The sequence below is a fragment of the Lygodium microphyllum genome, chromosome 14 (assembly GCF_053477565.2).
Source record: "Lygodium microphyllum isolate KBCC chromosome 14, Lygodium_microphyllum_v1.1.10, whole genome shotgun sequence".
In the NCBI taxonomy this organism is placed as follows: domain Eukaryota; kingdom Viridiplantae; phylum Streptophyta; class Polypodiopsida; order Schizaeales; family Lygodiaceae; genus Lygodium; species Lygodium microphyllum.
In genome coordinates this window covers 22,347,564-22,365,580 of record NC_141148.1, presented here as the reverse complement: position 1 = coordinate 22,365,580, position 18,017 = coordinate 22,347,564, and the positions used below count along the sequence as shown (strand labels likewise).

Genomic DNA, 18,017 nt, shown 5'->3' with positions numbered 1-18,017 from the left:
ATGGACAGCAGGCAGCACACTCTTATCTCTGTCTCCATAATCCTCAAAGGCACTATCATCATTATTCAGCATGATCTGGTGCCCTCACTGACACCTTGAGCTGCATACACGGATTGATCAGTCCTTGTTGTATTCAGCTTTCTTCTTTGTTCAATCTAGACCATTCTTCTCTTCCTATTCTCTCTTTTCCTCTCCTTTTCTCTTCGTGTTCATGATTCTCTTCTGTCGTGCACTCTCACAGCTTCGACCTCTTCTTCAATCGAGGCAATTCTAGGTGCACATGGCAATGCAGATATGTTAATTGAGAGAGTTTATTGAGGGTTGGTCTTATGAATGACATTTCAAGTAGCAAAATGTTGATAGCACTTGCTCAAGGCTTCAACCTCTTCTTCAGCCAAGGCAATTTTAGGTGCACATGGCAATGCAATTATGGTAATTGAGAGATTTATTGAGAGTTGATCTTTTGGATGACACTTCAAGTGGCAAGATGGATCAATGTTAAGCCTTGTCCATAGCATATGATGGATGAATACAAACCTTGACTTGCTTATAGATAGCTTTTTGCAGCGACGTCTCCCCTTTTTCAGCCTTTTCTTTCACTTGATCCTTAGTTTCAAATGATCAAGCATTACTTGTAGTGGTGTCAAATAATAGATTCCTTTGAGTTACTTTTGCTACAAGCAGTACCATTGGCATTTGTAAGGATTGCAACCCACAATTCTTATTTTCCTCCAAGTAGTACCATTAGCATTTGTAAGGATTGCAACACCACAATTCTTCTTTTCCTCCAAAATATTAAGCTTTTATTATTGGCTAAATTCCTTTAGCTTTCGTAAAACCCCAAAAAAGAATTCCTCGTACAACTAAACCAATTACCAATTCAAGAATTTTGGTAGGACAACTAGCTTAGAAGGTTCTATAAAAGCAAATCATTAGCATCCATCCCTCTTATCTCACTATTCCGATAAACTTTCCATCACTCCTTGCAAGCCATCATTCATTGCTACAACCTTGCCCTCCTTTCCTTGCTTTTTTGGGGTCCAAGTGTTGCCATCTTGCTAGTTTGGACTTTCCTCTCTAGCAAGCTTAAAAATATGCATTAATATTAATACCTTAATTAGCTCGTTTTAAACCCCCCCAAAACTCAAAATGCTACGAAGTTTCTAAGTTTGATAAGGGAACCCATAGTTAGATCCTCATTTATAAATAGATGGGCTGCATAGCCACTTGTATCCCTAATTGTCTAACTTCATCCCTCAGCTGGTCACCCTATTTGGCAGATATCTCAATTCATGGTGTGCTGCATAGCCCTTCTCCAACCTGGTGACTTGATCAATCCTACTCTATAGCTTGCATTTGCTGATCACGACCAATTCTCACCATCCTTAGAGCATCTAGTAGTTGTCGCAACAATCAAAGGCTGCATTTTTCAGTTTTGCAAACAATCATGGTTTAAAAGGGGGTTGCTTTTCCCACTTAATACATACAAGTTTTGGCTTTCTCTTCTTGTCTTTGACTTCAACATCTCTTCCCTACTGTATCTCTTATATTAATAAGGTAAATTACGGGAAACAGGGACGAGGGATGACCGTCTGGGGGCCTTGGGCGCCCGAACAGGGTTTAGGGGAGCCTAGAATTAAAGAGAGTCCAAGAATAGTAGGACTCACCAACAAGTGACAGCTGGCAATCGGATTACGATGAAAGTTGCTAGCAATAACTAGGCAAGGCTAGGAGGAAAAAAGGAATCTCATGCCCTTTGAGTGTCGGACTGTATTCCTCTAGAATTTTTCATCTTCTTCTCAAACGCCTATCATTGGTATCAAAGCAGCAATCGTATCCTGTTGGAGCCGTCAGGTCCTGTTTTTTTTAGTCATTCATGAAGTCTTTTTCAAGCGTTTATAGGCGAGGCCAGGCGATTTGACAGACACATCACCCGTCATACGTTAAAACTGGCCGCAAGGGAGACAAAAAGCGTGAGACGCCGTAAGGCAAGGTGAAAAGCGTGAAGACGCCGTAAGGCGTGAGCCGCCGTAAGGAGTGTGAGATGCCGCAGGGAGATCAAAGCGTGAGACCGTACTTCACGTGCCTCACGTCACACTAATTGTCTTGGGAGAGCAATCATTCGACGGTTCGTCACCAATCGACTAAAGTTAGGAGCCAAATCTATTATCAGTTGACTGACATCAGTCAAACTCGTTTTACACATAAAAGATATACTGGTGGTTCACATGATAGTCCCGTTTTCTGCCAAAGAACTTCATTTCCAACGTGACTGGTTTAGTCCGGGAAGACAAAAATTGTTCCTTACTCTTCGGGCTTATTAATAAAACCAGCAACAGTTGCTCTGTCATCATAACCAAGGAAGTTCTTTACTTTGTATGCAAATTTCTTATCTTTGCTTTCCAATTCCAGTGTATTAATGGCAGAAAAAGGGAAAGAAGGAGTAATGGAAGGTTCTAGTTCTGGGGACCACCCTATGGTGGATACCCATGAAACGGAGATGCAAAAAGAACAGTGGGAAGATTTTTTTGCTACACGAGAACAATTTGATGATCTTACTGCTCGTGTGCAGGCTCAGGGGGTTCAAATGGAATTTTTAACTCAAACACTCACTGAAATAAAATCTCAATTAACTTTATTGTTGAAAAGGGATAAAAACAAGATAGAAACCTCGGATATCCATCTTCATCGAAAGATTTAGATGTGACTATGCGAGATCCTAAAGAACCCCACCACAAGTTGAGGGATAATCCAGTTCTAAAAGATATGACACCCCCTAAGTTTCACGGGGAGGAAAAAGATAGAAATAAAGACACAATCTTTAATTTTCTCCAAAAATGGGAAGATTTACATAAACTTAAAAATACTCCACCACATCTCCAAGCACTGGAGGCTAGTTTAACTTTGGGGCCCAAAGCGTATAAATGGTGGCGAACTTTAAAGAAGGCAAATAAAATACCTGAAACCTGTGCTCAATTTGAATCCGTCTTTTTCAAAGAATTCCTTCCTGAAAATGAAATGGAAAGAAATTGGGAAGACTGGGATTATGTCAGACAAAAGGGAAGACCCTTACTGACATATTTGGAGGAATATGAGATAATCCTCAAATTGGAAGGAATAGATGAATTTCAAAAGACAAAAGGATTCATTAGGGGACTAGATAAGGCCTGTAAAAAGGAAGTAAAAAGGAGTTCACCTAAGACGCTGGAAGAGGCAATTAAATTTGCATTGATCAATGAAGATAGTATGTGTCTAGGTACACTCTCACTAATCTCACTGATACGGAGCCCCAGTCTAAGGAATTGGAAACCTCAAAATTTGTGGGCAATTTTAAAAGGAAAATGCCATTTTTTAAGGGCAAAAAACAACCTTTTGAAAAGAAACAATATGTGAGGCCAAAGTTAAGTCCAGATGACTTTGATAAAGCCAAAAAAAAAAAGCTGTGTTTCAATTGCCTATCCCCTAACCATGCTGCTTGGAATTGCCCTCAAAGGAAAAAGAGGGAAGACAAAGGAAAGGATAAGAACAAGGGCAAGGGAAAAGAAAAACAAATCCATGGAGTGCAAACCTTAGAATTAAAGGGGCATGAAAGGTATAAATCTTTAGAGATCTTGCACATGGATGTACAACACAAGTGTTGTATGTCAACTTCTATGTGGCAGCCTACCTTTGGGCCACATGATTTAGTTAGAGTGCATGGATTAATAGCTGGAAAGAGGTTTAGAGTCATGATTGATGACTCTGCTACACATAATTTTATAAATTATACACTTGTCAAAAAATTGAAACTTCCCCAACAAAAGAGTAGGCATCAATATGTTGTTCGTATGATGCAAGGTCAAGATAATAAAATATGGAATACAATGGTATCCAATTTGGAAATTGAGATTCAAGGATATAAAAATAAACTTGATTTCCAAATTATGAACATGGAAAGAGCCGATATTACTCTAGGGAGGGAGTGGCTATGGGGATTGAAACCATCCTTAAAACGTAGTTATTATCATAATACACTGGAATTTGAAAGAGATGGTAAGACTTTTGTCATTCAAGGTGAACATGAAGTATCTGATAATTCTTTGTTGTGTTCCACTGAGATTCAGAAGCTGATAAAAAAGGAAGCTTGTGAGGCATATATGTTATGGTCTCTTCCTATACAAAATACTTTTACTTTCTGTAATATTAAACAACAATTTTCTTATGTTTGTGAGTTGAATGTAAATAATGAATTAAGTGGTTTGTTAGATGACTTTAAAGATGTGTTTCCTTCTGATTTACCAAGTGGCCTTCCACCAGATAGGGGTGATATAAATCACCCAATTGACACAAATAAGGATACTCACCCTATTTCTAAACCACCTTATAAGTTAAGTGAAACGCAGCACCAAGAAGTTGAAGGACAAATTAAGGATTACATTGATAAAGGGTTTATACAACCCAGTAATTTACCTTGGGCTTCACCAATTTTATTAGTAAAGAAAAAAGATGGTTCTAAGCGACTTTGTATTGATTATAGAGCACTTAATAAAATAACGGTGAAGAATAAATTTCTTATGCCCAGAATGGAAGATCTTTTTGATCAATTACAAGGGGCAAAATTCTTCACAAAGATAGATTTAAGATCAAGCTATCATCAAGTAAGAATTAAGGCACAAGATGTTCCTAAGACAGCATTTCGCACTAGATACGGGCATTATGATTTTTTGGTGATGTCTTTTGGCCTCACTAATGCACCAGCTACCTTTATGAAGCTGATGAATAGTGTCCTACGGCCCTATCTAGGACATTTTATAGTAGTCTTCTTGGATGATATCTTGATCTTTAGTAAATCAAGAGAAGAACATTTGGAACACTTACAATTAGTATTCCAATTGTTAAGAACACATTCCCTTTATGCGAAGAAAACTAAATGTGAATTCTTTGCACAAGAGGTCAAATATTTGGGGCATATTATCTCGAAAGAGGGAATCAAGATGGATCTAGAAAAAGTTAGGGCAATTATTGAATGGCCATCTCTAAGGAACCTGGAAGAGCTGCAGATCTTCCTAGGTTTATTTGGATTTTATCGTAGATTCATTCGAGATTATGCCAAAATAGTTGTTCCAATGACAGACCAACTTAAAGGGAAAGGAAAGAGCTTTAATTGGGGAGTAGACCAAAATGAAAGTTTTCAAAAACTTAAGATAGCTATTGCTACAGCTCCAGTATTATTAATTGTGGATCCCAATAAACCATTTGTCGTTGCCAGTGATAAGGCGATAGACGCGGTCTTATTACAAGAAGGTCGACCAGTTGCTTTTTAAAGCAAGAAATTAGACCGTGCAAAACAGAATTATTCTGTTTATGAGAGGGAGCTGTATACAATAATACATGCAATGAAGAAATGGAGGCACTATTTGTACGGTGCCAAACTTTTGATTTTATCGGATCATGAAAGCATTAAGTGGCTTAATGATCAACCGGATTTACACGGGCGTAAAGCCAAATGGGCCGAACTCCTCCAAGGGTTCGACTATGAGATAAGATATAGAAAAGGAAAGTATAATATAGTAGCTGATGCACTCAGCAAAATGCCCATCATAAATGAATTGAGTTTTACTCAGTTCACTTCTGACTTGCTTGAATCTTTAAAAGGGAAATGTCAGGTTGATCCCGCATATTCCAATATATGGAAAGCAATAAGAAATGGGGATCCAAATGAAAGTGCTTCTACTGAGGAAGGAATATTTGAAGATTTTCAACAAGGAAATGGAGCATCAGGGGTTGCTCAAACCGGATTCAAGTGGAAGAATTTTACCATTGATAATGGTTATTTACTCTACAAGGGTAGGGTATGTGTCCCGAAAGATACAGAAATTAGACGCCAGATACTCTTTGAGTGTCATGATACCCCTAGCGCGGGACATCCAGGAGTTAATAAGACTTATAGTCTTATTAAAAGGCAGTTCTATTGGCCTGGAATGAATAAGGACGTCCTTAACTATGTGGTCAAATGTAATAAATGCCAGGTTAATAAAGCTGAAAGATTGAAAATGGGAGGACTTTTCCATCCACTAGAGATTCCTTTAGGAAAATAGGAGAGTATCTCCATGGATTTTATTGTTGCATTACTCAGAATACAGAGGGGGCACGACTCTGTGTGGGTGATTGTGGATAGGTTAACCAAAATGGCTAGGTTCATTCCAACTTCAACTGATGTTAAAACACCAGAATTGGCTAGATTGTTCGTAGAGAACATATACCGATTGTATGGCCTTCCGGCAAATATAGTTTCTGATCGTGATAGAAAATCTGATAGTCAATTTTGGCGTGCGGTATTTAGGAAGTTGGATACTAAACTTAACATGAGGACAGCGGATCACCCGCAAATTGATGGGCAAACTGAAAGGGTTAACCAAACCCTTGAAGATATGCTTAGGGCATATGTAAGTAAAAGGCAAACTAATTGGGAAGAGTATCTACCGATGGCAGAGTTTGCATATAATAGTGCCAAGCACTCTTCCACTGGATATAGTCCATTTATGTTAATGTATGGGTTTCAGCCCATAGCTCCTTATGCAATCCTACTGCATAAGGAAAAGGTTCAGGCAGCTAAGGATTTTTTGGAGGATATGAATAGTATGTTAAAATTTGCTCAAGAAAATATTAAAAAAGCTCAAAATCGAGCTAGAGCATATACAGATCCTCATCGAAGAGACATCTCCTTTGAAGAAGGAGAATTGGTCTATCTTAAGGTGCCTGAACAAACCAAACCCATGAAAACGGGACAATGTCCAAAGCTTTCACCCAGGTATTGTGGTCCTTTCACAATACTTAAAAAGGTGGGAGAACTGGCTTACAAGCTCCAACTACCTGTTGGTAGTAAAATACATCCAGTTTTTCATGTAAGTAAGTTAAGGAAGAAGCTAGGTGATTTGGATAATCTAATCTTAAATGATAATATTGAGGAGCTATTAAATGACCGATCTAATCCACATGAACCAGAAAGAATATTAAATGTTCGTAACAGACGAACAAGGAATAATATTTATCAAGAATGTTTAGTTAAGTGGAAAGATTGTTCCGAAGAAAGCTCAACATGGGAGCGAGTAAGTACCTTAAAGAAAAGGTTTCCCAATTTACAGTTAGACCTTCCAAGTATCGTTTTTGAGGACGAAACCAATTCTTAAGGGGAAGGAAATGTTATATTAATAAGGTAAATTACGGGAAACAGGCACGAAGGATGACCGTCCGGGGGCCTTGGGCGCCCGAACGGGGTTTAGGGGAGCCTAGAATTAAAGAGAGTCCAGGAATAGTAGGACTCACCAACAAGTCACGGCTAGCAATCGGATTACGATGAAAGTTGCTAGCAATAACTAGGCAAGGCTGGGAGGAAAAAAGAAATCTCGTGCCCTTTGAGTGTCGAACTGTATTCCTCTAGAATTTTTATTCATCTTCTCAGACGCCTATCAGTATCCAAGATAACCATGAAATATTTCACGCCTGAAGCATTGCTTACATATGTTTAGCAAGTTTTGTGTCAAAAATTGCTTTTGCCCCTTCAAGTGAAACAAGCATGTGAAACATTGCGTATTAAATATTTCATTTGTGAAACATGTTTCACATTTCACACTTCATGAAACACACATGGTTACCATGTTTGTATCTATCTTTGCATTACACATATAATTTCATTCATTTTCATCATTGCATCATTCTTGTAAAAGGGTTCTTGGGCAAATGAACAATTCCCCCATGAGGGCACAGTCCAAGTAGCACCTTACTACGTCAACTACCCCTATTGTATTACCCCTTTGCATTAGCATTGTGTATATATATTGGGTGTGTGGTTGGGTGCAAACTTACAAAGTAAGCATCTTTCTAAGAGGAAAACACATGCATTGTGTGTAGCATGATTCCCTTTTACCTCAACAAACGAACTATATATGAGTACTCCATCCCTCACATTTACCCTTTACTTCTTCTATACTCCTACAACACCACCCTTGATTGTGGTTGTGGATCATTGGGTCGTACTTTTGTATGAACTGAGGATCCAATCAAAACCAAACAAATTTAGAAACAAAACAATGCACCAAAAACGCATTTTAGCCCTTTCGTATGACACTCTAGAGACTCTAATCTCCTAGCTCCAACATGTTCTACAAAAGGGTGATGCACTTTTCAACCATTTTAAGATTGTGGCAGCATTATTGTTTTGGGTTTTTTTTTTCTTTGGGGCCCCGGCTTTAAGATATGTTTGTAGTGAGCCTAGCTTTAGCCACAGGCCATTCTATACTCAACTAGGCAATTAGTTCATCCTCAAGCCATATGGTATTAAATGGAGAGAACAAAAGAATGCCTTGGTACACAAAAGGCGAATAATTTGATTTCTAGGTGCCAGCTTGGGCATGCTTGGCAAGAATGTGATTGTGAAATCGAATCCTTTTGAGGAGTAGAAAATGCAGCAGGAGGAAGAGCAACAAGATGAGGACAAGGAAGATCCTAGTCTTAATCATGAATGCAAGGTCAGAAGATTCTGAGACTTGAGTAATGCTTGCAACTTTGCCATGGTGCATTTTGTTCTGCATTTGCTCCATGTATCTTGGCATTTGCCGTTTCAATTTGCAACTTATCAAGCTTCAATCTTGTGGGTCTAGTATTTACTTTTGCGACTTTGTCAAATTGTCTATTTTAGTACTTGATACTGCAGCTAAGCAACTACTTGAGTCTAGCTAGTCTTTTATATTCCATGTTTTATCATGAATGATGACTTGTTATATAAGCCATGACACATGTCCTTTGAACTTGCTAGTGTCTACAACTTATTGGACTTTGTTATTCATTGTTCAACTTGCCCTTGGACTGCAATTTGTATCTTGTTATAAATATGTATTAGCAACACCTTCATCGTTTGTGATTTTGACATTCACTATATTAGTTTTACACATTGTTGTTTGTTAATGTGATAGTTTGATGATTTACAACCTGAATTTCAATATTTCGAGTTTTAAAAATATTCTACAATCTTGAAGTAAAGTAGATATTTTTTTCATGACATCCCAATTCCCTAATCCCCTAGTTGTGGCCAACCCCCCCATCACATTCCCATCTTGATCACTTGTGACTATGCCTCTACCTATTCCACTTCATAACATGTGGATAGAAACTAGCCTTGTGCTACTCCACTTTCCCTCTCAAGACTAATTTTCACTACAAAAAAAGCTCTCCGCCTCACATTCTACATCAAGTTTCTTTACTATAATCGTATGTACAATAGCTGAAGTTGGTTGTTCACAATCATTCCCACCATCATCTACCACATCTCATCAAAACTCCCAACTCCCCTCTTCTCTCATTGCGTCTTCAAAACAATAGACAACTTCAAGCCTCCTTTGAAGCATTTCTATCTTTTATCTTGGGATTTGAAGGGAGCCAAGTTTGAAGTCATGTATTAGTCATCATACATGAAATGGTTGAATTTCCCTCTATTACACTCTTCACATGGTAAAGAATTTGCTGATTTCTTAAAAAGTAATCATATATACATGAGCATGTGTGCATCTACAATCATAATTTCACAAAAAGGGCAAGCATTTTGTGAGGTATTAAATTAATTGATATCTTACATCTAAGAGCAACCATTTTGTGAAACATGAAATTAATTATATCGTACATTTGATTTTCACATTGTCACACTACCACTCTTGCCTATAATATATATTTGCTAGTTAAGGCAATCTGCTCCATTAAGCCTACAATACAAGCACGAACTTGGATCTCACCTCTTGCCCAATCATACCAAAGCTTGTAGGTCAAGTTCATACCATCTGAGCTACATATCTTGCTCAATCACACCCAAAAGTTTCAATATCAATATTTTTTACTCTTTGAACTGTAAAAAAGAGACAACAATGACAATTCCAACCCTTGTCAAAGTAGGATCTTGGGTAAAAACAAGAGGTGTTTTGTTGCAACAAAGTAAACGAAGAGGAGCAACAGAAGCTAAATAGCTTTCCATTTATTGTATTGGGTAAGGTCCAATTTTGAAGATGTAACTTACTCCATAGTTGGGACTGATAAATGTCCTAAACTCCATTAAAGTTCCATATCTTCCACAATCACTACTAGCTTGAAAGTCAATTTTATTTCTACACTATCCTAGACCAATCATCCACTGTTTCATAATGATTATCCTTCTATGCAAAAGGACTTGTCTAGACGAGTTTTAAAAACAAGAGATTTTCATATGAAACATTTCACATGGTTCCATGCATAGGAAACAAGTTAAGAAACCCTTAGCATGATGACCAATGAAAAACACCCAATGTTCATGTGAATGTTTCACACCAAAGTAAAACATATTTGAAGATCAAAGGAGTTAGAGAGAAGAAGATATGCATTTATGATGCACCCTAGTGCCAAAGGTGGTCTTGTTGCACTTAATGCTCACTTATAGGTGGATCCCCAACTTGCAGGCCTCCAAACCCTACTTTCTACATCAGAATTTTCTAAACCTTGTCTTCCTCAACACTTTGCTTACAAGCAAAGTTATATCCCTACTTCCAAGCCACTAATCATGATGACCAATGCAAACCACCTATCTGCATGGACATGTTTCACACGATTGCAAATAATGCTGAATATTAAAGGAGTTGGAAAGGGAAGACATGTATGTGATGAGCCCTAAAGACCAAAACCAGTCTTGTTGAGACTAATGGTCTTTTGTAGTGGAATCCCCAATTTGCAGACCTGCAAGTTGTTATCTTATTCCTCCAAACCCCACTTTCCACTTCAGAAACTCTTTTGGCTTAGACGACATGCATCACACCTCATTTCCTTTGCTTGGGATTCCAAAGATAATACTGATTCATCAAATGACGAAACATGGAACAGCAGTCCTTACGTTCTTTAGGCAACTAAGCAAGTAAGATGATGCATCCAGAGTTTAATGTCACCTGAAAAAACCATCTCGTAGAATAGCTTTAATATGTATCTCAAACGTCAGATTCTACCTGCTATTTATTACTCCATCTTTGTTATAATGCAATGCCCCAACAAGCTTTCTTCCAGGATCTTGTAGTTGTTGCCTCAAAGACACAGAATACACTGCAGAAACGGCACAGACAATGTCAATCTACCAGAATGTGTGAAGTAATACTTCATGGGCACCCACTGATACTAAAACTAGAAAAGTGAATCTTTGCACATGTACCGTCTCCAGAACTCAAACCAATTAGTAGGTCGTGGCCATCCTTGGCCTCTGAGTCAAATGCATGGCAAACTGGATTTGCATTGCTGAAGGAGAGTGCTTTTATAGGGTCCTGGCAAATGACAGGATCTTACAAATCAGACACAAATGACCCCCTTGAAGAATGTGACCAGTCAAAAGGTCCTTAGTATTCTCCCACTTCCACTGAATGGAGTTGGCAACCAAAAAAGCTGTATGTGATGACTCGTACTTGCCTTGTCGTGAGAATTGTAATCGCTGACAAACAGAGTATCACCAACGTTAAAAATCAGGTAAGTACCCTCTCCGTCATAGCTTCGAACTGCTGGCCCATTGCTTGTGCTGATACCCAAGGTGGTTGTGGTTGCAAACTTATTCCCACCGCTGGCTTTACTGGTGCCATTCCCTCCACCAAAACCTAAAGCTCTAGCTCCATTTCCAGAACCTAAAAGAAGCCTTTGAGTTACCATCTTGACACTGCTGCTAGCGCTGGAAGAAATGTTCATTGAGGATGCTGGTACAGGCCTATCTCTCAAATGTGCCATGGTCGCCTGCAAGAACACAAAGACCTAGCAATTCAATACATACACTTTCCAGTAGAGCTAGGTTTGGATACTGACTGATCTGGCTCTGCATATACCTGTGTGACAGCTTTGGCATGGCCATAGTGAAGAAGCCCTGGGAAATGTGTTTTTTCATGAGACAATCTATATCTTCCTTCTGGTGTTTTGAAATTTGGCTTCACGCCAGGCGATTGAGCATTCGATGATGCCATGTCCCTCAATCAAATCCAATATTTGAACAAGCATAAACCAAACATGCTGCATAACATCTATGCAACTATTACTCGTTTTATCACTTACAATCGGATAATCTGCGTCTATAAGTGTTTCTCTGCATAATCAGAGGGTAATTTTTGGATTTTCAGACGCCTATGCACAGGTCCTTAGAAGCTGTATCTGGTACAACTTCAAGCTTCCAACTTGTCCCAAAGCTATAATATTTTACTGTCAGGCTCAACTCTGAATCTTCAAGCTTTGAAAAGATGTTCTTGACCTGACTTGAACGATGCGTTTAAGGCCCGTTTAACATACAATTCGACCCTTGGCTTATCCCGCAGTACAGCAAGGCTCAATCTACGCCTTCCACAAAAAACTTCTGCATACCATCTGCGTACCTCGAAACGGCACGTGCCTGGAAGCAAAATTGGCCATTGCCAAGTCTGTGAGTGAATAAATAGGGAAAAGAAACTGGCGAGTTTGGTATTGGCTGCGGCGATTTCTATGGCAAGAGCAGGAAAAACATCAGATGCTTGAAACGCGCGCGCTTCTACGGGATGGAGCTTCTTCGGAGATGATGCGATCAAAGCGACCTTGGTGGAGAGAGAGCTGACGATCGATCTGCACAAAAGGAGGAAGAGGATGGAGGAGGAGAAGAAAATAGCGATGGCAAGAGAAAAAGCAGCAACGAGCTGACATTAACTCCATAGGCTATGTTTGCTTCGTCAAAATTCTACGATTCCATTGCTTTGCGCCTTCTCTTCCGGATTTCCTTTTCTTTTTCAGCTCCAAACCCTTCTTCCTCTCAACATTCAAGTATTTACCTACGCCCAGCATTTTTCTTTGAAAAAACGGATCCTAAGACCTATTCTCGAAGGAGACTTGTATGCACTCTTCTTTAAAAAATTTATCGTAACAAAAAAGGACCACTTGCCAATGGGGTCGTGGCGTAGTGGATCATACATGGCTTGAGTTCCTGGTATGAGGGTAGTACTCCTCCCTCACCCACATGATGGCGTCGTGGTATGCAAGTTGATAGCGTCCACCCTCTATCTGTGATTTCTCTTCCCTCCAGCCTTTTTGGCTTCTTGTAATTATTCTCGTGCCTCCGTTGCACTCCATAATCTACATATCGAGTTACCTCATTTCCGTGTTACCTCCAAAAAAGCTTCCGCACTATTGTGGGGCTACCGATTAGAGGGTGATCCCTCATGAGGCAGGCTCCACAGGGTGGGTGTTGCCTACCCTAGGACGGCACCAAGAGGTCGTCGTCACACTTGGTATCAGAGCAAACTCCTCGGCTGGTGCGTAATGACCCCCGAGTGAGTGAGCCTGGGCAAAGTAGGATGGGTAAAAAGAAGAAACGTGCTGGAAAAGTGAAAAATGAGCACAAAAGTGTGGATAGGCCCGAAAAAGAGGCCGAAAAACTGCAAAATGAGCAGTTTTATGCTGAAAAGCACAAGATTTTGACTCACTGGTCCAAAAATGAGGCCGAAAAACGGCAAATTAAGGATTTTTATGCAAAAAAAATGGAAAATGAGCAGAAAGAAGCAGAAAAAACTGGTTTTCAGGCCGAAAAACGGCGAATTGAGCAAAAAGAAGCAGAAAAAACTGATTTTGAGGCCGAAAAACGGCGAATTGAAGATTTTTATGCCGAAAAATATAAAATTTTGGCTCAATGGTTTGATTTTGAAGATGAAAGAAGAGTTCTCTGGGCCACAAAAGTAAAGTGGCTACAAGGTGGCTATCCTTTTTCAGAGCATGAAGAAGTAGATCTACACACTCATTTGAAGCTTGTTAAGCAACAGCAGATATACCTCAAAATCAAGCTTGAAGAAGTCAATGATAACATAGTCGAGTGGTCTGAAGAGCGCAAGAAGAAGCTTGCATTCGACCTCGTGATGGTGGAGCGTAAATTACAAATGTTCATGATAGAAGAGTATGGTGACATCATTGCTCAAGGGGGTATGCCAGATGAGAAGTGGCAAAGTGACACAACCCCAGTACGCCAGGTTACAACAAGTATTCAAGGCTACCCCTCTGAAAGTGAATACGAGTCAGAAAGTCAGTCAGAAGGGCAATGTGCTGCTATGCATAATTCACATACAGACTTTGAATCAGAAAGCGATACCAGTGCAGATGACCTATTGAATGATCAGGAATTTTTGTCTGCAACAGAATCTCTCATAGCCATGGCCGAACAAATGATATCACATGGCCAATTAAATCCCAAACAACAGATAATGCTACCTCAGATAGTAGAAAGGATGAAGCAAGCGCTGGCAGCACACAAGCAACAAACTCAAGATACTGTCCAATTACAGCTGAGTACTATGCATTCAGTATATACAGATTCCGATGCTGAAGATGAGCAAAGGGTTAGTCAAGAAGAAGCAGACTATGAGCAGTATTATTGGAGAGCAGAAAGCTGGTGTGACGACTCAATTTATGATCACAACACACAGCATAGCCATATCGCAGAAGTAAGTATGCAGTCACAGTATGAGCAACCATTGAGTTCAGATGAATTAGTTGTGGGCAGTGAGTCATATATGAAGGATCAGTATGAAGAACTCGTAATGGCACGGGCGAGTATAAACGAAACCATGGCCCAGAAGCCTCCAGTATATATACAAGGGGCCCGTATGCCCAATTACATGGTAGATGGAGTGCTTATTGAAAAATATGAAGAATGGCAAGCGACCTCTGGGTCGGATTCAGATACAGAAGAGCAGCATGACGAATTCGTGGTGGCACGGGCGAATATAAACAAAACCGTGGCCAATCAAGCTCCAGTGTGCTTACCAGTGGCATGTGGGCCTAGTTATTTGTTTCATGACGTCTTGATAGAAGAATGTGCTGAAGAAAAGACGACCTCAGAGTCGCATCTATTATCAGATAAATTGATACTGGAACAATGCAATATCGTGGATGAGGCAATTTTAGCCCATTCCCAAGTAGTTTTTCCCCCCTATGGCATGGAGTCGAGTTCGAACTCGCATGATCCATTCAGCTATGAAGACTCCTGGAGCCGGGAGGATAAACGAATGGCCATATTCCATGCTAACATCTTTGAAGACTCCTTGAGCCGGGAGAATAAACGAATGGCCAGAAGTCAGGATCAACTTAAGCCGTATCGCCAGGAGCCGAGTTCGAGCTCAAGCGATGATGTTTCTAGTGAGTACACATATGATTCTTGTATGTCCAACCTTGAAATTGACTCTTCGGAGTTCAGTTTGTCACAAGAAACACCACAACTAGAAGAAGAACAAGAAGAAAACGTAGAAGAACAAGAAGAAGAAGAAGTACAAGCAGCAGAAGAAGAAGACGAAGCAGAGCAGAATGCACATCTTACAACATACGAAGTCAAGTCAGAAGTAGATCAGGAAGACAATGTTCAGCAAGGGAGAGCGGTCTGTATCTCCTCACAACGTAATGACATGGCAAAGGTTATGCTCAGACGGGGTGACACCCTGAAGGGAACAAGCGCTCAGACGGAGTCGAGTTCGAACTCACGGGCTGCTGACCATCCCATAAAGCTGTTGGAGGCCATACTCAGGTTTGAAGAGGTGAAGGCAGAAACCGAGCTCCCAAGTTCAGATTATGACAATATTGAAGATCACTTATGGGATACTGAAAATCTACAGTCGAAGAAGACCGCCATGTACCAGTTTATGCCGCGATGGGGTGAAGCCCTCAAGCGAAAAAGGGACCAGATGGAGCCCGATGCGAGTTTGCCGATTGGTGACCCTCCCTATGGTATCATCCGGCTGCTGGACCTCATGCTCGGGTGTCAAGAATATCAAGCAGAAGCTGAAATGTTATATACAGACAATGGCAGTATTGAAGACTCCCTGACCCAGGAGGATAAAGAAAGGGCCATACAAGAGATTGTGAACACTTTCCTTCACTCCTTGACCCAGGAGGATACAGATACCGTCATTTACCACGAGCAGAAATTAAAAGACTCATGTGGCCGGGAGAATACACAAACGGCAATATCTTATTGTGAAGACTCCTTTAGCCGGGAGAATAAAGAAACGGCCATCTTGGATGTCGAAGACTCCTTATGCCAGGAGGATAAACGAACGGCGAGAGTTTATGTAGAAGACTCCTTTAGCCGGGAGGATAAACGAACGGCCACAGGTTATGTGGAAGACTCCTTATACCGGGAGGATAAACGAACGGTAACAGGTTGTGTTGAAGACTCCTTTTGCTAGGAGGATAAACGAACGGCCAAAGAGTTTGTTGAAGACTCCTTGCGCCGGGAGGATAAAGAAATGGCTATGCAGATTGATCATATTTTTGAAGACTCCTTACGCCGGGAGGATAAAAGAATGGCTATGCATATTGATAATCTTTTCGAAGGCTCCTTCTGCCAGGAGGGTAAACGAATGGCTATGATTATTCATGATCTTTTCAAAGATTTCTTGAGCCAGCACCATGACCCTCATAGGTGTTTTCCGCTCCAACGGCAAGACATACCTACAAAGCCCGAGATTTCTCAACAACATCAGGAATCGACATATCCACCCCAACCCGTTCCCATCCCAATCTTCACCGGGGATGCAGCCAGAAAGAATGTTGTGACCGATCATGACTCCCTGTGCCAGAAGGATAAAGAAACGGCCAACCTTGCTTCACATTATGTTGAAGACTCCCTGTTTCAGGAGGATAAAGAACTGGATCACCTTTGTAGACTTTACCTTGAAGGCTCCTGGTGCCAGGAGGATAAAGAAACGGCCCATTGGGATAAACTTTATGTTCAAATCTCCTTGCCACGGGAGAATAAAGAAACGAGCATTTGTGCAGTCAAAGACTCCTTGCCGCGGGAGAATAAAGAAACGGGCACTTGTTCTCTTGAAGACTCCTTGCCATGGGAGAATAAAGAAACGGGCACTTCTCAGGTTCAGCCTGAAAAGATATCAAGCTCCCTGTGCCAGGAGTATAAACAAAAGGCCATTTATCCAGTTACTATTTGGTACTTGAATAGAGTACAACTTCGAAGGATAAACATCTCCCGTCGCCAGGAGTATAAAAGAATGGCTTATTTGCAAGCTGCCAGGAGTGCAGTCCAACACTCGCGGTGCCACGAGTATAAACGAACGGCTAGTTCCTCTTCACTTGGCGCTTTATGCGTCATTATAAGGAATGGAAACTCGCGTCACCACGAGTATAAACGAACGGCTAGTCCTATTTCACTTGGCGCTGGAGGCGTCATCACAAGAGTTGTAAACTCGCGTGGCCACGAGTATAAAAGAACGGCTGCTTCTCGTTTACTTGGCGCTGTAGCTGCCAAGACGAGTACTGGATACTCGCGTCGCCATGAGTATAAAGGAACGGCTGTCCCCCCTTTATTGGGTGCTTTATGCGCCATCAAAAATGCTACCTTCACAAGACGGTGGCATACTCCAAAATATTGGGCTTACCTGGCCCAATTATTTTTAAGGGGAGGTGCGTCATCACAACGCACCTACTATTTGAAGAAAGGATTGACAGATCAGGCCAATTGGGGCCTTCTTTTCCAGATGATTCAAGGATTGACAAATCAGGCCAATTGGGGCCATAATCAGAAAGTTTGGGCTTACCTGGCCCAAGTTCTTTTAAGGGGAGGTGCGCCATCACAGCGCACCTCGCGCAGCCACATTCATACTGGATTGACAGATTTGGCCACTTGGGGCCATCAAACTAAGGGCGCCTCTTCATGGGCCCTTGCATTCATGGCGTGGCACACTCCCAGCTGAGTTACGCGCCTCGCCTCTTCAGTCCACTGACAGTTTCTGCACACTCATACTGTCAGGCCCTTCAGTTATTTCAAGTGAACACAACTTGTCTTAACTTGGTTACTCTCCATTCTGTGATTGTAAATCTCGTCAGCAGATGGTTGAATTTGAAGTGTTTCCAATATTATTTTTCTGCCTAGTCAGTCAGGTTGGGATCATTCCACAACTGTAAATTGAGTCAGTGGATGATCATCTTTGAGTCAACAAGACCATGTTTCCACACCTGTAATTGAGTCAGTGGGCATG

General features: G+C 40.8%; 1 protein-coding gene across 1 annotated transcript in view; it reads right to left on the bottom strand.

Annotated features, from left to right (window-relative positions):
• Nucleotides 1-12,810, bottom strand: part of LOC148025410 (uncharacterized) — a 74,358-nt gene extending 61,548 nt beyond the window's left edge. Inside the window, exons 1-4 of the mRNA XM_087692529.1 lie at nt 11,850-12,810; nt 11,446-11,760; nt 11,195-11,303; nt 10,995-11,088 (exon numbers count right to left, since the gene is read on the bottom strand). Of these exons, the coding sequence (XP_087548655.1) occupies nt 10,995-11,088; nt 11,195-11,303; nt 11,446-11,760; nt 11,850-11,984 (653 nt within the window). The 5' untranslated portion in view covers nt 11,985-12,810. The remainder of the gene's footprint in view (nt 1-10,994; nt 11,089-11,194; nt 11,304-11,445; nt 11,761-11,849) is intronic.
• Between the last annotated feature and the right edge of the window lie 5,207 nt (nt 12,811-18,017).